This window comes from Athene noctua, chromosome 4, assembly GCF_965140245.1.
Source record: "Athene noctua chromosome 4, bAthNoc1.hap1.1, whole genome shotgun sequence".
Classification (NCBI taxonomy): Eukaryota; Metazoa; Chordata; class Aves; order Strigiformes; family Strigidae; genus Athene; species Athene noctua.
Genome location: NC_134040.1, coordinates 25,628,627 through 25,654,435, shown reverse-complemented (window position 1 = coordinate 25,654,435; position 25,809 = coordinate 25,628,627). Strand labels below are relative to the sequence as shown.

The 25,809-nt window shown below is 36.5% G+C and overlaps 1 protein-coding gene across 3 annotated transcripts; it reads left to right on the top strand.

Moving 5' to 3' along the window:
• On the top strand, positions 1-23,398 carry RELL1 (RELT like 1). 3 transcript variants are annotated; one of them, XM_074904637.1, is made up of 7 exons: positions 1-143; positions 10,281-10,520; positions 12,277-12,348; positions 13,621-13,678; positions 16,254-16,493; positions 17,157-17,344; positions 21,683-23,398. In XM_074904637.1, the coding sequence occupies exons 1-6, from the start codon at positions 56-58 to the stop codon at positions 17,335-17,337; spliced, it is 879 nt and encodes a 292-aa protein (XP_074760738.1). In that variant the 5' UTR covers positions 1-55; the 3' UTR covers positions 17,338-17,344; positions 21,683-23,398. The 3 variants fall into 3 exon arrangements, with proteins under 3 accessions (XP_074760738.1, XP_074760737.1, XP_074760739.1); XM_074904636.1 differs by having other exon boundaries at positions 20,855-23,398; XM_074904638.1 differs by lacking the exon at positions 21,683-23,398 and adding an exon at positions 17,827-17,893.
• Positions 23,399-25,809: the final 2,411 nt, after the last annotated feature.

Here is a 25,809-nt window from a genome sequence, read left to right as displayed (position 1 = left end):
CCGGGCCGGGCGGCGGCAGCAGCTGCGCGGCTGCCAGCGCGTAGGCAGCGCGGGCATGGCTCCGGCGGCGACGGGCGGGACCCCGCCGACTGCTCCCTCGCTGGGCCCGACGGCTGCCGGGCTGGGCAGCGGCTCCGTTCTCGGTGGGTCGCTGCGGTCTCGGTCCTTCGCCGCGGGCGGGAGCTCTGTCGGAGGGGACACTTCAAGGCGGGACCCCTTTGCTCCCCGCCGGCGGCCCTGGAGCCTCCCCCCGGGCTCCCGCCGCCGGCCGTGACCTCGAGGGGAGCGCGAGCCGCCGGGCCCCGCCGGCCTCTCCCGCCGCTCGGGTGTCGGGGCTGACCCCGCTGCTTGGCCCCCGGGCGCCTTCCCCCCCACCGCCGCGGGGGCGCCGCGGGTAACTCGGGGGTACCTGGGGGTACCCGCTGTTCCAGTCCCTTCGCCGCGGCCCGCTGGAGAGTAGGAGGAGCGGAGCGCGTTCCCCCTCCGCCTCGGCCCCAGGGCAGCCCGGGCGGAGCGAGCGGGGAGGAGGTCGAGGCTCCGCGGCGGCAGCGGCTGAAACTTCTCCCGCCTGTCAGCGGAGCGCGGCCGGCGGGGGCGGGAGCGGAGCCGCCTGGTTCTTTCCCGCTCGGGCAGGCTGGGAGCACCGCTGCGGGTTGCGCTCCCCGGGCCGGCGCCATAAAACGGTTCTACATGTCGCGACATCCCCCGACTGTTAATTTAGTCATGTGTGGCCATGAGTTGCGGAAAAAGAGACAACCCTCGTATCAGCTATATAAACTCGAGTCTGATAGCTCCTCCGTAGCTGATTTCACTTTAATCTGGCATCGGATGTCTCGCAAAATAGAAATGCATCAAAGAATCGCTCTTACTTCGCCATCTGTTGTGAGATCAAACTTGGCTTTGCGTTTAGGTTTTGGAAATTGTTGACTGTAACTCATGAGGTCTCTGGAGAACACCCGCACACGTACAAGCGCCAGAGGAAGTTGGTTTTAAATGACACTTTCTTTGTTTATATCTAACCCTAAATGTTATGCTGGTTATAATCTCAGAACTGATTTTGTTGCCTCTGTAGCCTGGAGGGGTTGTTTTTGTGTGCTGTTTATGCTTCTCAAGCATCTGTATTGAAGCTGTTGATCATTTTTACCTGGTGTGATTTTCAGTTTGAGCAGCTTTATTACCTTTGGGTGGTATGACATTGATAAGAGTGTACCAGCTTGTCTGAGAATAAACTTTTAAGCTTAGTGGAAATGGTTAACACGGGCATACTTATTAGCATAAAATTAAGCAATAGATGTTTCTAGTCTTTCTTCACTTACTTTTGTACATCTGTAATTATTACTTGGTGCAAGCCAGCTTGGTCTGAAAGGACTGAGACATCTGCTACCTGCTATTTGTTTTGTCAAAGAAAGAGGAATGGAAGGCTTGTCATCCAGTCCATCCTTCTCTTTAGGAGAGCAGAAAGAAAGAAGTACTGCTAAGCACAACTGGGGCCCAGTAAAATGGTGCTAAAGGTGCTAGTATTATCAGACCTTTTATTTTTTCCCACTGATTTCAGTGAAGGAGTTTAAGCATCTTGAATTTCAAATTTGTATTGACTGGTAGATAGTGCTATCCAAGGCCCTAATTCTTTCTTTCAGGTTTTGTATACAGAGGTAATAGGAGAGGAGTTGTGGGTTTTTCTTCTGTTCTTGTTCATGACCATCTTTTATTCCTCTCTTCTCAGTTGCTCTAGTGTAAAATATTTTTTAATGGATAAAAAATTCATTTACTCTTTGATGCTTGTTACTTTGGCGTATTACTGCATGTTTCTGCATGTCAAGATTATTTGCCTACTACTGGCATCCTGGAGAGAGTATAAACAGATGTTTTAGTAAACCAAAGGATGTGTATGCATAGGCTGATACTGACTTTTTACAGATGCTTATACTTAGGATTGGTTTATTGAACTTGAAGGCAGTGATGCTGGAGGACTGTTAGTATGCCATGTGCATTGGTAGGATTTAATGCTAACAGTAATTTGGTATATCTAGATGAATAGGATTGTACTTACGAAAGCTAAAAGTTGATAAGTCTAGCAGGAAAAACAGAAGCGATGAAAGAATTTTCTCCTTTGAGATTGCCAAATACTTTCTGTCAGTTTATCTGCTATATCTTCACGTAGGAGATACACTGGTTTTGGTTAAAATAGACTTTTGACTTAACTAAAGTGGATGTTTGTTTGCATAGATGTATTGACATGATGTGTTTGGTAGCCTTAATTTAATGCTGCTTTCTAGGTGCTGCTTGCATCTGTAAATTTACCCACGATACGGAATACTTTCAATATCTGGTCTGTTCAGGAAGGATTTTTTTTTTCCCGAACAGCCAAACTGGTGAAGAGTGCTTTATTAAATGCATGTGGTAGCTGCATGCAGTGCATATTTTATTTGAAAACTGAAACTTGAGGAAAAATTTTCTCACAGAAATGCAACTGCAAAGCACCAGTTCTGTGTGTTTTTACAGTAGGAGCTATGTGCTGCACAAGTAGTGACCAAAGCAATTACACCATAAGCACTGCAGTTTTAACACTGGTAAACAGTGAAACATGAGCTTTTTGTCTCTGTATATGTTTCTGCAGCATTGTCAATGGCTTATTGTGTCACACACAAGGAATGGACTGAGTCTCTGTTATTGCCCTTCATATTGCAGTTTTTCCTTTTTTTCAACAGGATGAAGCTGGTCTAGATAGTCATCTTGTTTCTCTCATTGAATTCTTAATAATGTCAGATGCCTTCATGGTGAGATTATTTGGATAGGCTGGGTGACTGACAAGATGGTTTCTTAGGTTTGGTCTTCCTTTTTGGTTCCTAACAAACTCTATCTGGGAGTGTAGAAATTGCAGTGGTTTAAAATTGTTAAGGGATACGTGCATTACGCAGTGTTTGCTGTTAATAGGCTCTATCCTTACATAGGAGGTGTCTCCTCTCTGAATCCCCACCCCCAGGCTTTCAGGGAAGCTGGCCTAATTTGCAGACAATTTACTGAAAGTGTTGATAGGGCATGTAATTAGGAAAAAAATAGGAATTAGGAAAGAACTCGTCAGGACAGAGACTTATCTTTGAAGAGTTTGGAGTAGAAAGCTCTCTTTCCAGACCTACTGCAAAATTTGCCCACAATTACAATTTTTGTGGTGATTTCAGTGACCCAAAGACTCAGTCTCTCATTTAAGGACTCTTAGCAGGCTCCAGCTTGAGGTGCTTATAAAAGACTCACAGTCTTATGGTTTTTATTAGAATGTTGGGTAATAAGGACACTACTAGGTATGATGTTCATGTAGGTGATCTCTGAGACTTGATCATAATGTGTTGTCAAAGTAGGTGCAGTTAGAATGAGATTTAAAGAAATGTTGATCCTTCTCACTTTTTGAGATACCGGTTTTGACAAATCTCATGAAGGTTTTGAGATCTGTTCTTAACAGAAAACCTTAACCTTGCTTAACCTCTAAGGCAATTAGCAGTACTGCTACTGGTTGTCAGTGTGTTCTTTCATCATGTGGCTTCCTTTTTGTCATCAGACTTCCTGCTTATTTCACTTCTGGTGTAGGTTCTCATTACTACGAGGAAGCTAGAAATTAAGTGGAATTCGCAAACTTGTTGAATGTTCCTCTTCGATGATAGGTGTTTTTCCTTTGTTACTCCGTTTATGGGTATTCCCTAAAGTACAATTTCCTTAAACAATGGATACAGCAAATGGTAGGCAATGGGTTTTCTTTACTTAAGAGTTTTTTCCTCTAAAAAATATTTTTTTTTTAACCTGTTCTTTGCTGTCTTTTCTAATTTGCCTGGTCTCTTCTGTAGCTACCACTCTACTAGAAGGCAAAGCAGCCCAAACGTTTCCTAAATATCTTTGTGTGTGTCTGTTTTGGGCAGTGATATATTTTGACTTGTGATTGAAATTGCTTGTTATTTCATCTGCTTAGTTATGCAAAGCCAATTTCACTGTAGTGTCCAGAATAGATAAATATATTTAAATCGGATAACTCTTTAAAAGTGTATTTAATTTGAAGTTGCAGCAAACTGTTCTGGCTAAATTTACTATAATTAAAATAACTAAAACACTATATTAAGTCAGTACATAATTACTGTCACAGTTCTAAACAAATTCATTGCTAAAGACTTGAATTAAGAATCTAAAGAATGAAATTAGACTTTGATAACAGAAATCTCTACTTCAGCTCTTGTACAGTGCTTTATATCTAAATAAGTTGAATGTACTGAGTGGATGTAAATAGCTGATTTAGAGGTTATTTCTTTTAAGAAAATACTAATCACTTTTGAAATGCCAAGGGACATAAGATGGTAATTTTTTGGCATTTAGTTAATTTTACTAACACTTCTTTACCTTAGTAAGTTTTAAAAAATAAATTTAGTTTTCTTGAGTGAGGTATTTAGTGTGTATTTAGAAAATTCAGTTAATAAGCAAGTTCTTTTATTTTTATGTCTGAATTTAAAAAGAGGGTTAATTTAAAATTAAAAAAATTACTTTAAATGTTACTTAAAATGAATACTCTAAGTCAAAGCGTACATCTATCGACCTTAGAAGTCTGGCCTAGAGGTGGGAAGTGTCATAGTTTAATGCAGTTCAAAGTGTACTTGCCCTAGAGCCAGGAGAGGATGAAGCACTATGTATGATCATTAGTGCCTCTTCCTTGCAGGGTGAGAGGAGGTTGCAGCTGCCTGATTATTCCTCCTCATGACATTGCTAGCTTAAGCAGTCCTTTGATTATGCCTTTCAAACCGTGTGTAGGTCCACATGGTGAATTGAACTAGAAGTGATCCAGGCATGAAAGAAATAAAAAGAAGGAAAAAAAACCCCAAACAAACAAAAAAGAACCAAAAAATCACCCAAGTAAACCATACTCTGTCTAAATTATTTTGAACCTTAAGTGATTGCTCGTTTTCCACAGGTGGGTGAACTGGCACATTAATGGTGAGAAAGGGGAGAAATGCATAAGATGATGTTGCTACTGAGATGTGTTTTCTCCATCTATGCTTTGCTGTTTGAGCAGATCATGCCAACCTGAATATTTCATTTGTCTTGTACTTCAATAGGCTGTACATTGATTGTATTTAATTTCTTTAAATATTAATTAACATTAAGGTAAACAATAGTTTGTTTCTGTATACTGTGAGATTGATAGCTGCACTTCATATTTGTGCCTGAAAGTAGGAAATACAATCATGTAACTCCTTGAACTTTATGAAGATGATAGTGAATATGTATGTACTTATTTTTAGCAGGTAGATTGCTAGAACAATCAAATTCATAAAACGTAAGCAAAGTTCTTTAAAGGGCATGCTGTAAGAAATAAATAGCATGGGTGTAATGGGCAAAATCCTGAATAATCAAATAGGATTCTTTATCAGTGGAGCAGAGAGAAGATTATGTCATTGTTTGTGGGCTGCTGTTTCTGTAAATTAAACAATAAAAAAACAACTAGAATGTGCTTGAAGTAATCAGCTAGATGTAGATTATGCATGTTTAGTATAGGAGATTTAGAAAAATATAATGCATTATTTTAATGAATTTTATATTGCATATGTAACAACTAAAAAGGTTTGATCTTTGTTATAAAAAAATAATTTTCAAGAATCTGAGTTCTTTAAGCAATATTAAATCTTTCTAGAGATTTCTTGGGTGCTTTATGAAAAAGTTTGAGAATTGTCTATTTGGATCAATACTAAAGGCAAAGCTTTGAGATAGCGGGCTCATATTGGGGAGGTCCTAGTGATCATGCCAAGTATGAAATCTTTTCAAGTACATGCAGCTAAAACCAAGGAAAGAGTAATTCTGTAACTCGTGCAAGCAGAATCTGATATGTGTTAGCAGGTGTTAAAGGAGGAATTGTTCTGATCCTCCATTTGCAATGAGAAAGAAAATAGGAGTGGAGGGCAAGCTATTACCTTTGTAGGATCTTTAGCCATACTTGGCAAATAGTTGTCTTGATAAAGTTAATCCTGCTTTTTGACAATGGAATGACCTCTCTAAGGTCTCTTTCCTGTGAGTTTATAAAACCTTAAGGGGAAAGAAAATTTGTTGCAGAGCAATACCTTTGCTTACATGGTCTGCTTTAGCCTTCAAGACACTGTACTCTTGGAATATTTTTGTGGTCAAACATTATTTTACTAATATGGAAGAAATACAGTGTTTAACTAGAATGTTAATAGATATGTCTAGGCCAAGTAAAAACTGCAGTTTAATGAAGGATAACACTTTTTCATTCATGTGCTAACTTTTCTCCTATATTGTTTCCTAAAGGTGCTGTAAAATTTTCTTGAGTTGTTGCTGAGATAGAACATTATCTTTGTGTCAGAGTAGTAGTGATTAGAACCAGTGTAAAAGGCTTGTCTGAGGTTGTCTGTAAGGGCAGACAATATTCAAGGTCAATACCCAATGTATTCATTTCGAAGGGAACAAGTACATGGGATGTGAGTTAGTAGCATAAATGCAATCTGGGATCTACAGTTTAAGCATCACTTTAAATGTGCTGAATACTGTTCGTAAATCTTTTTATTTAGATCACATCTTCAAGTAATTTTGATATGTAGACTTGTATACAATGACAGGTATATAAAAATGCCAGGACAGCAAAACACCAAAGCAAATGAATTTCCATCTGAATTGATTTGAGTCAAAGATGGCGGCTGTGGCTTGCACTTGTCATTAAGAACCATTGTGAAGCAACATCATACACCATGAGAATGAGGCAGACTATCAACAATCTGTTAATAAGCATAATATGCCTCTGGGAGAGAGGAATAGGGATCATACAATGAATGATGTAGCTATGACTTGGGACATAAAATATACTGCTCACCAGCTAGGCAAGCCTTGGTCTTGCATTATGTCGTAACTGCTGAGGTTTTTGAGGGCAAACTACTTGATATGTGTAGGGTGTTTGATAATGAAAGCTGAGTGCTTTGCTCTGCTTATAAGGTTACACAGTACCAAGTATTTGAACCAATTAATTTCTTCTGGGATATTTTTCGTTTGCTTTTGTTGAATTTTTACATCTCTGAAAATAAAATGAATGGCATCAAACAGTTTGTGGATTTTGTGTAAATTATGGTGTATAAATATTATTGGTTCAATGTTTTACTAGTAATAAGGAAAATACCTCTCAAAGTTGTTTGTATCTTGTTAAATTTTAATGCAAGAATTAGAGTTTTAGGTATCTAACAACAATCATGTAGGCCTATCTATGTAGGTATCTAAGAAAAATCACGTAGGCCTATCTAGGTAGGCTGGCATGTTGGAGTATCTATGTCTGATAAAGTATTTTTAAAATGAAGAAAATACTTTGCTTTCCTGCCTAGTTCAAAACATCTTTAAATCTCAATCCAATTAGTGGACTAATCTGTGCTACAGAATATTCAGTTTTCAGGGCTGTTTTTCAGGGCTGCAGTCTGTGAGGTGCACAGCCAGCAGGGGAGCAGAGGACTGAAGGGGAGGGGACCTCCTAAAACCACTGGAACATCTGAAGAAATTGTAATGAACCACAGCTTCAGAGTCTAAAGCATGGGCCTTTAGCTGTGCAATATGGCCCACTTGCTCTCTAGGTTTGAAGTGGGAATTACCTACCACGGTTGTGGAGAAAAGATACGTTATTTGTTTGGGCAATCCTGTCACTCTCGCCACAAGGAGTTAGAAAACTTGAAAAGTTGAGTCAGATTAATTTTGTGGCCCTTCCACCTGTTAGCTTGACTAGTAAGTGACTGTTGATGTCTTGGTGTAGTAGGGTTTTCCCATTCCTTCTTAAAATGAATAATGCGCAGCAAAATCCAAAGCATCTGCCTATTTTTGTCTCATATTTGAACATGGAGGGTGCTTATTTTTTAATACCCTTCTGAGCTTGTGTTGTATACTGTTTAAGTTGGATTTCTTAGATTCTGAGATACTCTAGTCATCAAAACAATACTTCTCTGGTGTGATGTCTTCCTTTCTGTGTGGGAAATAAATTAAGCTGCTTTGTGTGATTAAGTTGGGGACTTGGTAGCTGTTGCTATCTGATGAGATAGCAAAAATTTTTTTAAAACTTATAACTCTTTTATTCTATTAAAACATGAATTAAAAGTTCTTAGAAAGCAAATAAACTGTATGTAAGATCAACTTTCTCAGTTAGAAGGTTGTGTCCGTTACCCTTTCCTGTCTTTTAGTTTCCTTGTAGTGTAAAACAATTGCAGCCTTAAAGTGTTAACTTCTATATCTTGTTCAATTGTCCTACTCAGGCATAAGCTAAAGTTTCTAAAAGTTGCTTATCTAGTAAATTCTGCGTACAATTATCTGTAGGATTGCTTTTAAAAGTGAATAGCTTTCTCTTTTGGTTTTGGGAGCAGGCTAGTCCATCCGGCTTTGTCCAAAGCAAACATCCTGAGATTTTGTTTAACATTTAGCCTCGTGATCTGTTCAGTTAGTTTTTTTGCATTTCTTTTCATTTTTCTGCATTTCTACTATTCTCTAGAAAATTAGTTTAGATAAATGCTTAACACTTTTTCCTTTTTGCTAATTGGGGTTTTATCAGTTATTACTATTTCAAAGAATTTGCGGTGTTTTTTCACTTTGTGGAAGTCTTGTGTTATTACTGAACTGACAATTCCAGAATGTCCTGAAGAATTCAGACAATTTAAAAATAAAAAGGTTTAGTGTTTTGAGATAAAGAAATCTAAGGTAAATAACTAACTAGTTTTAAAAATCTCTTCTTAGCTATCTGTCACCTTAGTGTTATTTTTCAAATACAACTTAGTTTTACAGCCAGTGCAGTAGAGGTGTTTGGAGTAAGTCTTTTGGCAATTTTCTGAAGCCTTCTTTTTTTGGTGGTTTGTTTGATTTTTTTTTTTTTTTTTTTTTTTTTAAGGAAGGGATTTGATCTAGACATTTGTTGTGAAAGTGTCACTGTCATGTAAAGAGTTTTCTGATGACTCTTCATTTCTTCAGTTTGATTAATGGAACAGCTGTGAATTACTTTGTCCATTTTAGTACAAGTAAATGGAAAATATCTTGAAATAGTGCTAGACTTTTTGAATTGGTCTTCTTTGTTGTCATTCTTCATATTCCAAACAATTGTTTTCAGCTTAAGTGGAGGAGAAGAATAGAGGATAGGAATATTCTTGCATGTTGGGTTATATTTACATCTTTATTATGTGGGATGAGGAGTGTGTATAAACTCCAGAGGCTCAGAGGGAATTTTGAGTATGTGAACATGTATTTTGGGATTTAACTGAACAGTTGAACTTGCATATTTGATCAGTGAGAAGGTATTGAGAATTTAATTTATCTGTGTGCATTGGCCATAGGAGTGGGCAAATATTGGAACAGGTTGCCTGGAAATGTTGAGTGTCCATTCTTCAGATGGAGTTTATCTGGACAACCTGGTCTAATCAGACCTGCTTTTAACAGCGGTTGGACTAACAAACTCCAGAGCTCCATTCTAATGTAGTTCTATACTTTTGATCGTTCAGAAGCCTGACCTGTATCATGAAATATACATCTGCTAAATTCAGAGCTTAATTGAAACAAAAATGCTTAATTGTGGGTGTGGTGTTAGTGGTGCGTATGCTGCAACTTAAATTCTTTGCAAACAAAAAGAAAAGCCTCTTTCCATCCTGTTTCAAGTTTAAATACAAAATGGTTTCCAAATCTTAAACAAGTGAAGAATGAGCCCACCTTATGCTGATGAGTAGAGGGTAAATGTTCTTTCTTTTTTGTGCTGTGAAATCCCACTGTTAAGAAAATTACCATGGCTATTTCTCTCACACCTGATACTTTTTCTTTGCAAGGGTCAATACTAAATCCTGGATGTACTCTCGTTTTAGGGAAGGATCCATAGGATGGGGGGTTTTAGCAATTTTGCATGAATTCAGGGCTAGAGGAATGATAATGACATTTTTCTCACTGATGGAAGCAGGAGCAATTGTGGTGTTTTTCTTCTGTGAAATACAGCAGGCCCTCTTGCTGAGATAACAAGCCCATCAGGCTAGAATATTGTTTGTTCTTCACTGTTGTATTGAAATATCATGTGGGGTTTTTTGTATGTTGGATATTTTGTAATCATTTTATGTAGAGGGGATATCTACTGTTACGGGTGTGAATTCTCAGCCAGTAGAGTATCCATGTTGTCCATTCAAGTCATCACAGAAGGTACATCACATTGATGCTATGGGGATCTGGTCAGGCTTGTAATTTTCTAAATGCTTTGAAGTATTTTACAGTGTATAATAACAACTGTTTATTTCTTTATGTAGTTAATAGGAAGTATCTCCAGGTATTGTCAAGCTATAGCTTACAGACAACTACCTCAACTAAAACAGACGGCAATGACGGCAAGACTGAACACCTAGAGTATATTGCCTTTGCATTGGTTCCTGTTTTCTTCATCATGGGTCTCCTGGGGATCCTCATCTGTCATGTCCTTAAGAGAAAAGGATATCGTTGTACAACGGAGGCTGAACAAGTAGAAGAAGAAAAACTTGATGAAAAAATAGGTAATCAACAAGTCTAATAAACAACTTCCTATTTCTGTGCATTGCAACTACTATGGAATAATTTATTGTGAGACATCTGTCATTATATGTCTGTTGGGTTTTGATCTTTGCCAGTCAAAGCTAGGAGTGTTGCAGTCTCTCATTCAAGTCCTCTGACATCAATTAAGAACTTACAGAAGGATCAAAGTATCCCGTATATTTGTTTGCAACTATACATGGCAATTGGAGTCACCAGGTCACTGTTCTGCATTCTACATGCTGTTAGCAACAAAGTAGTGTTATACATAATTCTGAGGAGTGACAAAAAGCTGCCATTGAAAGCCTAAAATCTTAGTTTTATTTTTAGCAATTTTGATTTGTTCCTGTTCTGCTGTCATTTTCATCTCCCCTCTCATTATAGAACTGAGCCTTTGGATTGACTGTCTATGTTCTGTTTTATGTAATGTGCACAGCTTATAATTTTTTCTTCAGTCTTTAACAACCTTTATTGTTCTAATGCTTGTTTGTTTGTGCTCTTTTTATGGTTCCTTATTCCCATCTACTCTTACTTGAAAAAAAATTCAAATGAGTGTTACTACTTTGGAACGGCTATAGTAACCCAGTATAGCACTTGGCTAAGTAAATACAAGGGACTGGTCACTTGTAAATATTTTGAGCCTCTTCCTTTCTCCCAATTAATTACTGTCAGTAGGTTCATAATAAGTGCAGGTTACAGTGGCTCTGTGGCAAGGGTAGAGCCGTGTAGTGCGGTCATGATGTGTCAGTATGTTCTTAAGCATTTACTGCCTGGGGTGTGTACACAGTGAATGGGACTATCTGATCTGGGTGGTAATGAAAGGGGACGACTTCTAGGTCTTAGTTTGGCAAAACAGCTGTGTCTAAGTTGCGTTGCAAAGTTGCAGGTATTAGGATGAAGATGCAGCATAAGTACAGAGATGGGGAAGCCCCTAACTTACTAATTAGGTGAAACCCTAAATTTGTCACTATCAAATTTGTCTCAATCCTGTGTTTGGGTTTTTAAATTTTTTTTTAAATAAAGCTAGTCATAACAATTATTAGGGAGGGGCAGAGCTGTGCCTCTTCATTGTTATGTTTTCTCCTTTATCTTTCTTTGCTTTCTGAGGTTATTCTGGGGAAGCTTCCAGTATTGTTAATGGGTGCAATCGATTATGAAAGTATTAAGTATAATCATGAGGTTTCTTTCTTAAATCCCTTGCACTTGAAGTTATATGACTTCTTTTTTAAAAAAAAAAATTATCTTCTTGTAGATGTGGTGCAAAGCTTAAGTTGAATCCCTCTTATACTGGAAGCTGATAATACCAGTTTTAAATTAGTGACTTGAAACAGCTTAATGATATTTTTGTTTGTGTTTTCCTTCTTTTTTTGCTTCTTTCCCATACTTCCAAGTTGTTAGGATTAGAAATACTGCTCTCTTGTTTGTCTACTCCTTACTTGCTAGAGAAGGAATTTTGACATACACTTGTGAAAATACTGAGTTGATTCAAGTCTTTGATTAATACGTTAGAGCTGATGTGTAGGTTCCATAAACTTGTTTAGTCCTTATTCTGGAAATACACCAAAAAGGCTTAACTAAGCTTTCCCTCCAAAGTGACAATAGATCTTCTGTTAATGTAACTTCTTCTGGTGTGTGTTTTTGTTCTGGCTTGGTTTTTTTTGTTTTTGCTTTGTTTTAAAATAGCTCAGTTCTTGATTTGGAAGGCCAAGATACTGACGAGGTATTTATTTCCTTGCACAGAAATGAATGAAACCATACATGAGAATAGTGACACTGTGGGACAAATTGTTAACTACATTATGAAAAATGAAGGTATAGTATTGTGATATTGAAGTTATGAGCCTTTGTGATGGTGTTCTATAACAAATTGTGTTTTTTGATATTCTGAAGTATGGGATGTTCGTGTATGTTCATTTAATAACCATTTTGTACATGCTTAACTCCTGGAGATTGCCTTCAAAAGTCAGTAACTTCAAACAAAATAGGGAAGTTTTTCACTTACCTGAAAATCACTTTGTATGGTAAGTTTGCTTCATGCATTTCTTGATATTTTAACTATTTGGATGTTGGGTGGGTTTTTTTTGGTTCATCCTTTTGTTTGTGAAATAAAAGCTCAAGGTTGCTTTCATAATGGCAGTGTTTAAAGCATGCAAAATTTTTGTTTTGAACAGATTAAACTTCTTGTCTTGAAATGATTCTTGCTGCTGTTATCTGATGGAAGTTTTGTGCATAATTGAGACAAAAGGATAGATTAGCACTAAGGTTAAGTTTGGGACATGATATTTTCATGCACTGTGTGTGTAAATTAAAGGATAAAGAAGTTATGACTGAAAAAAATCATTGTTAAGCAGCCCATAGAATGTATTTGCCCAGTAAAAGAAACATTTAAGAGTCTGTATGTTTTTATAATGCAAGAACTTTTAGCCTTTTAATTTTACATTTGTATAAATTGGTTTTCCTAGGCATTGAACTGGCTTTGAGTTACTTCTGAATGAAGATCAGGCCTGTTAGAGTTGTATTTTTGGGTTGGTTTGTGGGTTTTTCTTGGTGTGGGTTGTTGTGGTTTGGTTTTTTTTTCCCCTTAACTGTTAGGACTTTGAGCTTGTGCATTTTTTCCTCGAGGTTGGGATTAAGTACCCTGTGTAGTTTTTAGAATATGTGAGCAATCCGTAGTTCTTGGCTGATAATTAATTTGCATTTTGTAGGGCTCACTTAAACCATTGTTTTTAATCTGGAGTTGCTTTATACATGTGAGATGATGATACTCTGTGGTCAAATGGATGTTTTAAAATTTTCAGAGATCTTGTTTGGTAGTGTTGTGCAGATGGCTATGTTATGTGTCTTGTACTGGGGCAGAGCTTTCAGTGCAACATGAACTGTAATTTTAGTAGCTCATGTAAGAAAATACCATAGAATTATATCAACATTTTTTTGCATAATGTTCTCATGCCTTTTTGGAGATATACATAATGCAGTCATGTGTCTTTTAGATGAAATTTCTTTGAGGACCTTTAATTTTGCTGTTCATTTTTCCTAAAGTTAGAACCGTACACTTTTGAAGAGTTCTATTTATTCTCATTGCAGCAAATGCTGATGTGTTAAAGGCCATGGTAGCAGATAGCAGTGTCTTTGAACCTGAAAGGTAATTACTCCTCTTTTTAATGCATGTTTCCTGAGGCAACCAAAACTGTATCCTTTTAAGGGATTTTTATTTTCTGAGCACTTTTAAAGCTACATCACTTCATTGAGTTATCAGCTAAGAGAGTACTACTTTGATTTCCTCGTGTTATCTGACTCACTAAATTTTAGTGTATGCTCAAGGTTAGTATCTGGCTCTTCTGGTTAAGTGTTTTAAGAGTGTGGTAAAGATTTATTGCTTTTTGACTAAAGATTTACAGAGGCTGCAAATACTTTTTTACTTTAGGGTGAAGCTACTTCCAAGTTTGCTTAGTCCAAAGCTACTCTTGACTTGAAAGAACAGAAGCAGCACTTGTTTCATTTGTGTGGATGCTAACATAAAATAGACACCTCTTTCTATGCCTATTTCTGGTTTACTTTTTTCTTTATAATTGTGGTAATATGTATCGGCTGACTTGGTTTTTTTTCACTACACACCTGTTTAGAGAACTATGTAAAGGAAGTAGTTCAGCCCTTGAATTGCAGATGCATCATTTGTGTAAAAGTACTTATATCTGTACATAAGTACCTTTAAACTATATCTGTAGTAGTCTAAATACTCTTCATGTGTAACCATGTGTTCATATTCAAGGCAAAGAAGATGAAGGTTCAAGTAGTACTGTGTCACTAATAAAAGAAGTGGGAGTGTATAGTTTTAGCAAAACAAGGATTTGAGCATACAAGTGTTTATCACTTGCTTTAATGGTGAGAGGCTTGGTTATTGAAGAAGAAAAAAGAATTTATGAAAGGAATTCTTAAGTATAGGAATTTTTCAGTTTTTGTGGTGCAGCAGAAATATTTGACATTTAATTCAATATTTTGCATAGGCATGTGTGGTGTTATTTCAGGAGTTTTAGACTATTATGTCACTGGTGAATTAAAATACAAAAAGGTGAAGGAAAAATTACTGTTTTCTCTTCAGTCATTTCTGCCAGGTACTCCCAAAGCTTTAGTAACTCAAATGCAAATCCAGTGTATTTCTTTAAGTTCGGTGCACTGTGAAATGCTTCCTAACAATCAGAATAGTAATAGCTAAGTAAAATCTGTACTGCTGCCACTTGAAGCCATTAGTTTCTGTCTTTGCTTCAGATGTTGAACAGATTTTATTTCACTTAATAGCATTTTCTTATTTATTTATTTGAAGACCATTAAATGCCTCCTGTCAATATTTTTGTTTTGAAAATAAATATCCAGTCTTTTACAGCATGATTTCTTTATTTTGTTCTTTCTGTTCTCCTTCGGAGTCTCTTCAGTTTGTTAGTATTTTTCTTGAAATAACATTTCTAAAACGGGATGGAACGATCAGCTGAGGTATGATTAATGCTGAGTAATGTAACTTTAGGTTCACAGGTTATTCCTGTTATTTCCACTGTGAAGTTTGTCCTTTTTAAGCCACATCATAATGATTCATATTGTTTGTGATCTTCATCTTTTTGTGAAGAATGATCATCTGTTTAGTTGCTTTATAATCTGTGTTTGTAAAGTTTTCCTATTAAATCATTGATACTTGTGTTGTCCTTACTGCAATACATCCAGTATTTTTAATAAGATTCATGTATGTGTGAATGTGCCTTTCACACACATGCTCTCATGATCATCCTAATTCCTCATTTTGTCCTCTGTGGTTACTATGGGTCACCCAGAGTTTATGGGTCCTTTAGCTATTCTTATATTCCATTGCCCAAGGAGCTATTTAAAACACTGAATATTATCAGGACAACAATAACCACATTTAGTATGTCTTTCCAGTTTCATAATAAGCTACTGATATATAATTTTCTGTTATGTCTTTGTCTTTTTTTTTTTTTAAAAACAAGGTATTCTACATTATGCTACAGTAATTTTTCCTTCAATGCACTGAGCTCTAGTTTGCTTCAGGAGAATGTGTTGCAAGACAGTGTCAAAATTGATGCCAAAGTCCAAAAAAGAACATTATCTGGTTTCTATGCAATCTGCTTTTCTGTTTTAGAAGAAAATTAGATTGATTTATTTAGATATTCTCAATAAATGCCTTCGGGTAGTTGCGCTGCTTTTTCTTTCTAAGTACTTTAAAAAAAGCTTTTTCTGACTCTTGAGCTGAATTTGTCGATTCCTTTTCTCTTCATGGTAGAGAGTTTTGCCTCTTTGCAATATTGTGGGACTATGCTCTTTTTCTGTGAGTTCTTAGAGAAACTGTAACAATTCTAAAATACTTTCTGTGATTCCTCAAGTGTGAATTTAATCAGCTAATTAGATGTCTTCAACAGTATAAGTACATGTAACCTGTTCTCTCCTATTTTAGCCTGATTTTTTTCCCCCCCCCCCTCATTTCTGTGCCGTTTGTGTTACCTTAAGCACATGACTGCAGCTGAATTAATTTATGGAAGTGATTTTAATAGCAAAAAATATTATATTGGAGGGAACCTTAAACCAAACATCCTCACAAATAAACAGTCCCTGAAAAAACTATTTACTAGAGATAACTGAAGGTTATATTTTTACTTTTTGAAAAGCAGGATTTTATAGTAAGCATTACATTTTCTTTATACTTCTTCCTGCAGCCCTTTATCTCCTACATCTCCTGGGAGTCCAACAAGTCCAGGGTCTCCTCTGTCACCTGGTGCAGTTCCATTTAAACACAGCTGCAAAGGCCATCACTTCCACACTGTTGGAGGAGTAGTAGAAAAGGATGTTTGTACTCGTTGTAGCCACAAACGATGGCACTTTATAAAGCCAGCTCACAAATCTAAAGAGCACAGAAGAAGTCGTCTTGGAGAGGTTACAGTCCTTTCTGTGGGAAGGTAAGACTTAAGTAATTTTATTGTATACTTTTCATAGGGACATGAGTGGCCCGTGTTGGATCAGATATGCATTGATTCTACTGTGTTACAGCATCAGTGATTGATTTTTGTAACCCTGTTACTATTAGGCTGAAGTTATCTCTGGAAGATGTGTGATTTTTTTAAAAAAAAAAATTACTATTTTTTTAGAACTATGTAAATAGATGGGGATTTACTGTGGGTATAAATTCAAAGCTATTGCTCTGTTGATACTGGCTAAAAAGAAAGAATTGCATACTAATAAATGCCTCTCTTTCTGAATTTGATATTTCCCAAGTAAGTGTGAGCTATAGAAACCACCATTCTGTTTTGCTATTTTTAATTGCTAGCTTATGTTGTAGTTGTCTTAGAAAATTACTGTTCTAAGTAGTGTGCAATCTGTGGATTCTTCTTTAAACCATAATTCCCTGAGAAAGTGTGATTCAGCATCAGTGAGTATTAAAAGTTACAGGTAGGTAACAAGAAGAAAGATTGCTCTAGAGTGAAGCTGGTGGGTCCACATGGTTGTCTGCTCTGATGTCTCTGTCTTGGGACCTGAAAAAGTGTTCCTGTTCATACACAGGGTACTGAGAATGATCTAACTAATCTCTGGGGAAATACAACTGAATCTTTTGCTTACCTCAGATTTAGAGTCACAAAAGTGGAGCACAAATCAAATTCCAAAGAACGGAAAAGCCTGATGTCTGTTACTGGTGTGGAGAGTGTCAATGGTGATATGCCGGCCACGCCTGTGAAACAGGAAGGGAGCGAAACACCTGCCACGCCTGTGAAACAGGAGATGCAAGAGAGGAGAAGATCAGAGTAAACTGCAGGTATCAAACACAGGGAACTTGTACTGAAAGTGGTATGTTGTGAAAGAAGTAAAGGTAATCAGTAATGAGAAATTAAGTTGAAAATGTATTGGTTCTGTGTGAAAACTCATCTTTCAAGTTCAAAAGTTTCTACAGAAGTCTGTAAAAATTATATTTGATCATTCAATGATAAATTAGTAAAGGCTAAATTACCCACCAAATGCTTATCTAATTGTTTATTTAGACTTTGCAATTAGAGCAGATGTTGAAATAAAAACTGCTTTGGAGATGGCATCACTGGTCCAAGAAATAAAACATCTGCATATTAATTTTTTGTAATAAATGATGGTTTGGATTTAGTGGCAATGTGCTTATTACCAAAAAGAAACAAATGCTTCTGACAGATGCATCACTAGAATAACTGCAGTGCTTCTTTCTTATGCTTGCTGCCCTGTACTGTGTGCTTGTATAAGTTGACTGCTTACTAAATACTTCTCTGATAGATGAGTGGAGCTTTGGCTAATAAGAATGGAGACACATGAAAATGCTCGTGTCGCAGGGATCTGTGGTAGGTTACAGAGCCAGGAGGTTGGGGTCTTCTTGTGAGTCATTAAACTTCAGTGAATTACTTGAAGTACCCCATTAAGCATGTCAAACGTGTCTGGCATGGTTTTGGAATGCACACCTGACTACTTTTTTTTTAACAGTTAAGAATGTTGGGGGGAAAAAAACCCTGTAAATTAATATGGCTTGCTTGTAACTGATGACACAGATTGATAATCTGAAGGTGGAAGGTGATTTTACATAGGTGTGATTCAAAATACAGATCTTGACCGTTGGGGAAGAAATGGGTCCTGGAGTGACAAAATAAAGGCAGTGGATTTGAAGAAAGTGAACAAAGTGCACAGTGCCAAACTCTTTGTATGTTGAGAGGAAGGATTAAGTCATGTTGTGTCAGCTCAGTCCAGTTTCAAACTCTCAGTAACTTTATATATGAGGGAAATTCATAAATGGAAAATGGGTATGTTTAAAAAGGTAACAAGACCCAAAACCCCTTGGGTGTCTTGAGGTTAAATTCTGAAAGGCCAAGGTGCGAGATGTGGCTTTTTCTTATATCTGTTGTTTATTCATTAAGAAAACATTCTGTAATTGTATCAGTTTAGAAAGGGAGACAAAGTAGAGAGCTGGTATGCAGTGGGATCATTCCTCCCAGCCTTTACTGGCAGCACAGGTACAACTGTTGAACTAGAGTGTATTTGACTGGACTCTGTGCCTCATCGTTATATTACACCCAAATTTTTGAACCGTTGCCATAGAGGAAGTAAGACTTGGAGATGTGGTATGCTTCCAAATGTTTAAAAAGCTCTGGAAGGTAATGAAGTAAATTATTCTTTTTGCTTAGTGGGTAAGAAGGCAAACAGTAGGTTAATTTGCAAGGAGGTGGAGTTCAGCTTTCAAAAATTAAGAAGTTGGAATAAGCTATTTTATCTTTATTTCTGGACATTTCTAAGACCAGGCTGGACAAATGCTTGTCAAAGCCAGTGTAATTACAGCTGGTCCTACCTTGAAGGTAGGTGATAGACTGGAAGGATGTTCGGGTTTTTTTGTTTTGCTTTTTGTTCTGCGGCAGATTTTGTCATATTGTAGCTTTCTAGTGGCTGCTGTCTCATTGCTGCTCAGTAATCTGTGAAAGATTTACAGATGTCAGTGAAAGACAAACTGTACTGTTATTTTCTGATTCAGAATTATGTCCTGGTGCTCAGGGTTGGTTTGTTTTTTTTTGTTGGTGTGGTTTCTTTTTCCTTTCTTCCCTTTTAAAAAATCAATATTAGCTAAATGCAGTAGGGGATAACCTCTTCCTTCACTGGCTGCGTTGGCATTTTCATATCCAGCTAATTTTTTGTTACTTCTGTGACTATTTTTTGTTTTATTTTCTTTATCTCTAATAGTAGCATGATCAGACTGTTCACAATAGGAATTTTGACTTAAAGACAGACTGGTTACATTTTCTGTAAACATTAGAAATAGAAAGAAATTGGTATATAAAAATTAATTTCAGTGTGCTTTGATGTAATAAAAATTTAAATCACTAAAAATGTTTGGTAGTCCAATTTTCTTTCTAATTTGTTCTTTCCCTAAATAAAAAAGCTGTTCTATGTAATTACCTAAAAGTTTTCCTCTAAATTTAAACTGTTACTACTTTAATCTAAAAATAAGCTGTTCTCTAGAGAGATATGATATTATAGCTATAAAAAAATTAATGTCCATGTATGGCAGGTTTTTATTGTAGAATCTCCCTTATGATTAAAAATATTGCCATTTCTGAAAACACATGCTCTAATAGAGAAATAGCTCCCTGGAATCTCTCGTAAAGGTCTCTGGAGGCCAACAGAACTATTTTGTAAATCATCTGGGAAATTAGCCAGGCCTGTTTGATGCGTACTACAAAAAATAAACAGATCTTGTTTGAAAGACTATGATACTGTTCCCTAGCATGGTTCTAGATCAGTTTTTGTCCACTGCCATGAAAAGCTTTTCACATACAAACAGGTAGTAGTAAGACCTTTACTTCAATTACTTATTTCAGACTTCTAATAAGTAATTGTAGCTTAATTTAATAAAACTGAACAAAGAAGCAACATTTAAGACTTCTGTGCCTCCAGTCAATAAATTAATGCTAAAAAGCATATAGTTTTGCACAGTTTGGCTCAGATCTTCAGATGCAGAAGACATACACAAATATTTGTTTAACTGCTGCTAGAAAAGGTTTGTTCCAGTTTTTGGAGGCAGTAGATTTGTGCTTTGTGGCCTGACTTTAACTGCTGTTATTGAGAGTTCCTGTGTGAGATGGAATTCCTGAGTTGGGCAGTACTTGAATGATGTAGTATTGCTGGTTGCTTGTGTTCACTGCTACTCCTGAGTTCAGGGTTTTTTTTCCCCCTAAACAGACATATTTGTAGTATTGTCTTGAAGTAGCCTCTACAGTGTTTCAGCTTATCTTAGTGTCTGGCTGGCTGCATCATTTGAAGTTATAGCATGTGTTGTCCATGTCTCCAAGGCTCATGTTCTTGGCAAACTCCATTTAATCAGTTAAGTTTATTTAAAATATGGTTTTAGTGGCACACAAAAAAAAGTAGTAGATACACAGCTGGTAGTTGAAATAAAAATTTTGAGTTGAGCTCTTGCACATCCATTGTAAGCTACTGGGTCAACAAAAACTTAAAGTACTGGTGCACTGAAGCTACATAACACTTTCCATTCCTAGTATCCTTTCAAAGTTGTGTGTGCTTTGCATTGTGATGTGATTTGTCAGTTTGTCGTGTGTTTGTCCATCCTTTTCATGAGTACCAGCTGAATTTTTAGTTCCTCTCCTTTAGGATTTCACATGCTAAACTTGCAGTGCACAGCAATCATTTCATGCTGTTGTGGCATTTTTTCCATTTCAGAGCATCTGCTAACTTTTTAATTGATCATCCTAAAACTAATTTTGCTATTTAGGCTTATATTTAGAATGGCTTTCTTCTCTTGCAGGTGGAACTTTTAGAAGCTTGTCTGCTAGCACTTTGGAGAATACTGAATAATCCCAAGAGATGCATACTATTTAAGAAAATGTATTTATGGCACTGTAGTATTTTTACAAATTCTGTGATGGCATCCATGCAAGGTTAAACACTTAATGGTTGTTACCAGTAAGATCAGTAAGATTTAGACACTTAAACACTGTTGATCTGTGTGGACCTCATGCCAAATGGCCTTCATCTTGGAAAGAAAAAAGACATGTAAGTTTGTTTGTTTTTTGGACAGGAGAGGTAAAAGCCTTATCAATCTTAATTTTTTTTTTTCTACTTAGACAAGCATTTTTAGTGAACTCAATATTACGAGTAACATGATTACCCTGTGGATAAACTGTGTTCGCCTCTCTGGTCCATCTGGATTTTTCTCCTCTGTTCTTCCCGTCCAGAATTGACAAGTGTTTGCTGAAGATAAAAGCCAGCCTTTGGAAGATGAAAATATTCTTTTAATCTAACTGCTAGTAGCAAAGCAAAACATATAAGGAAATAATTGTCAGTCAAAATCTACATGTATGCCTTTAGTACATAAGCCCTCAGACTCTGTGAAGGGTACTTCACAGGACAGAGTGATTTAGCTATATGCAAATATTAAATTAAATTCTCTTCCCCCTCTTACCTCTCCCTTGCTCTTCAGCTTATGTTAAGCAGTATCTTTTTGTATGCAGTTGGGTGAGCTCTTGGGAAGGTTACTTTCCTCAAGGCCACTTGTTCTCCCATTTTCTTGTAACTACTCACTTGTGTTTGAAGAATGCCTAATAGTTTTGCCTTTTTTTGTTTTTATCCACAGGTTCCTTATTAAGCTAAGGCAACATGTTTCAACCATTAGATAAGGATATGGAATATTTGGCATTAAAAATTTATGGAGTATATACTAAAGTACTTCAAAGTGGCTTTGTTGGACTGAGGGTAGCTGTTTTCATTGTCAACACAATCTTAAGCCAGTGTCACTCCCTTCATATATTAAGTGTGACTTACTGCTAAAAATACCAGTAATGGTTTTGTGATGTTAATTCTTTGTCTCTACTTATCATGATCTCTGTCACTTGTTTTTGGGAGGGAAATCTTTGCAATACTTCAGCAAAATTTGCTGTGTAATAGAAACTGAAAAATAACGTTTGTTCTGAGTGCCTAAGAATATAAGCTCTAATGTAATGCATTTTAGTAGAGATTGCACTATATTCTGAGAACTATAAAGTAACTTAATCTGCTTTATGAACTCAGTGAAAATCAGTGTGTTTTGAAATTGATTTATTTTCAAATAATACTTTAAATCCTTTCAGTCCAAGTGGTCTAAACTGTGTTTCTCCTTCAGATCTGAGAATCAGGTTTCTTTATCAGTTTATGCAGCATTAACAATCAATGTGTACGAAGAGAAAAGTTTATGTTCTTGCTTATGTATTAGATACTCCCACATCTTGTCAGGAAATACCAAGTTTATTTACTTTTGCTGAGAGTATGTGCTGCTGATGGTCTTCCTTTTACTTGTATCTACAAGGTACTGAATAGACCTGTGAGTGTATAATTTTCACTGATGCTGTATTTGTGGAAAAAAAAAGCAAAAACCAATCGCACACCAAAGCTATGAAAAGAATAAATGGTTTATTATTCCTTTTAAAATGGATAATTTTAGAGGTAATTGTCCATCCTTGAGAACCCAAAATAACTGTTTGGCCAGGATTGGAACTTGAGTGTTTAGCATCCCTGTTTCCATACCCATAAATTTAAGCGTGGCTTATGAAGTCTCTTCAATATTGAAGTATAACGTAAACACAAAGCTCACCTTATAGGCATACATTTAATATTCTTGAATTTTTTTCTTCTCCAGACCTCTCTTAATTATTTGGATGAAAAGCTAGTATGTCTAGAAGAATTTAATTAGTATTGATTATAGTAGTTAGGTTTCAATTTCTAAGAGATTGAGAGCTATGAGTATAAAATATTACTGGAAAAAGGGAGTATTGGACAAACCTGAGCAGTTTAAAATAATTTTCTGAAAGGAGATACACAGTTATAGACTGTCCCAAAAGCGTGCTTTTTTTTTTTTAAAAAAAAGGGGGGGGGGCATTTTGGTAACATGGTGTTTTGATACATGATGGGTTAGTACTGCAAGACAGTTTGCCAAAAGGATGGAAGAAAGTTTAAATGGAAATATATTTTTTTTACTTAAAAGTAGATTCTATCTTGATTCCATTGGAAATATGTAGAATAAAAGAAATGAAAATGTGTTGGATATGTAATACATTGTTTACCTGTATAAAATACATACTTAAGATATTATAAGACCTGATGTGTGCAAGAATTTAATTTGTGCATTGCTACTTCAATAAGAAGACTTAAAAACTGTGCCTGTTACATTGCATTTAACACTACACTGCTATTTTGTAGGGGTATGGATATTGCCATATTAGTCTGCCTTTCTTAAATTTGCATATCAGATGTATTTTTAACAAAAAAGTTTATATACAACTTTTGTACTACCAAGCAGTAAATAAAAAATACTGATTCTTAAGCTTGCTTGTGACTTTCTTAAGCCTGCATCCATTGCGTGAAGTTTAACCTTTTCACAGTCTTAATATATAATTCAGTCTCTTTGCATCTTAAGTTTTGTTTATGTAGTCAGAAGGTTAGGTGGTTATGTGATGTACTTCAGAGCAGTTTTATTTCCTTCAGAAAGAGTAATTGCAAATACTATTTCCGTGTTTTACATGGGGAAAAAAGAAAATCTATGCTTTAATCAAAGCCGGTATCCGATTAGGTTAAAGACCTGTTACCTTGAAAGTATCAAGACTTTTAACTTTTTGTTACATTTGACATTGACCTTTTAAAATACACACAACATGATCTTTATTCTCAATTGTTTTCATAAGGTATGGATGAAAAATTAAAATGACAGGAAGTTCTTGCAGTTGCTTCCTCTCGGCCTGTGTCCCTGTGTGTTACTATAATGTACGTTATATTTACAGATTACTGTGATCTGTAAATGCCATTAAATAAGTTTTTCTGCATGAATAGTGTGAAGGAGGCTCACAGTAAATTGTGGCTGAGAGGTACTTATCAGTGTGCCATCCTGTTGGTGTGTTTTTTTGGTTGGTTTTATGAATGTTCCTCGCTGCATCACACAAGGTCTGTCTTGAGGTCTGTATTTGAGTTCTGTTTATATACAGCTGTGGTTTATATTCCGAATTAAAATAAAAATCCCTCCAGGCCCAAAGTTTCAAAGATAATCAAAACAGTGCTGAATGTGAAGTTTCTGGAAATTGAACACATTTTCGGATTCTCATTTTCAAGGAGATTTTTTCCTACATAAAATAGCCTGAGAGATATTCTACTACTTTTTGTTCCCTTACTATGTTTCCTCCCTGCACCCTTTTCCTTGACTTGCTAATGCTTTCAGTAACAATTTCAGGTTATATTGAAGTTAAAACTGAATGCAAACATAAGCATATCAACAAATTTTGATGTCAGGAAAGGTAAGGATCAAAGATTTAAATCTTGTGTAATACAGTTTTTATAAAATAATATGTATATATATTGAAATACAAGAGGATTGCTGATTTAATGTTTGAAAAATTCTGTTATAACTGGACTGACATGAGAACTCAAATATGAAGAATTTTTTGAGATGGAACTTTTTTAACATGAGTAACACTTCTGTTGTTTTTTCCCAGTACAGGTACTTCATGTTTTTAGTAGAGCATTATGCCAAAATTCAGTATACTACTTCAGGCTGCTGTAGCAAAACAGATGAGGGAGCTATTTCTATCTTTAATAAAATCTGATTTTACTTGTAAAGAGCACAGAGCACATGTGCAATGTATTTTTGAAACATGGTTAGCTATAAAGCATTTATTTTTTCTTATTTCTGAATCTCTTTATAAACAATCCTAGTTGAAAACATGCCATAGTGTACGTGGGAGCTCATTGCCATTTTCTTTCTGAACTGTCTCCCTGTTTTTCACAAGTACAGAAGCCTTGACAAAATTGGTACCTTATATGATCCCTGTTCTTACAAGTGTTTTGTGTCACTTATGGAAAGACAGTGTTATTTCAGCCAGCTGGTCTTATTTAGAAAGAAAAAAAGCTAAAGCACAAGTGTTTTCTGTGTACTTCAAGTCTGTGGATAGATGTTGCATCTTCACTTTCTGTAGAGATGAGCCCAGGGTCCAGTATTCCTGAAGTGTGTGTGTGTGTACAGCTTGGAGCAGGGAGGGACTCTCTTGAGCCTTTTGAGAGATGTGACTGCCTGTGGTGCTGGGCAGCAGAGCCATACTGAAAGACACAGGAGGGAGATGGGCACTTAAAGCATGATAGGAATAGACAGAAGAAAAGGGTGTCAGATAAGTTTGTGTTTTGGTGGTGGTTTTTTTTTTTTCTGCACACAAGTTGAGTTTGCACTTCCTGCATACTAATACAAAGTGATGTGGGTTAAAAAGTGCCTTTTAATGAGACTATCTATTGATAAGAAGAGGATATATGGTCTGTCCTGGTTTGGTAATGCTGGAAGTGCCTACTGGGTTGGAACATCATACTGTCTTTCCTAAGGAATTAAGTTTTTGGATGTTGAGTACTCTTACCTGTGCCCCGGATGTAGTCTGAAGTGCAAATCAGTTTGTATCTATTAAATTAGGTTTTCTGTGCAGATTAGGCCTGTTCTTTCCTTTTTCCTGCTGTGTAGTTCTACGGCTAATGAATAAACAGAGTTGGTTAAGCCTTGGTTATCTAATATTAGTGAACAACATGTAAGACTTGGCCAGATAAAGATGGATTTAGATTTTTCTTTTTCAGTGTTTTATGAAGTCCTGTATTTGGAATTCTGTTTGAACGAAGTTTACAGTTAGGCTCAAAGTACTGTCAGATGCTTGCTGCAATTTCCATTTCTCCTTTGTTTTTGGTATCCTTGTTGATTTTTGTAAA

Bases quoted from the DNA above. Each gene is read 5' to 3' on its own strand.
- RELL1 (XM_074904637.1), top strand. From the start codon at position 56: ATGGCTCCGGCGGCGACGGGCGGGACCCCGCCGACTGCTCCCTCGCTG. The intron at 10,521-12,276 runs GTAATCAACAAG...TTCCTTGCACAG, and splicing joins AAAACTTGATGAAAAAATAG to AAATGAATGAAACCATACAT. The intron at 13,679-16,253 runs GTAATTACTCCT...TTCTTCCTGCAG, and splicing joins AGTGTCTTTGAACCTGAAAG to CCCTTTATCTCCTACATCTC.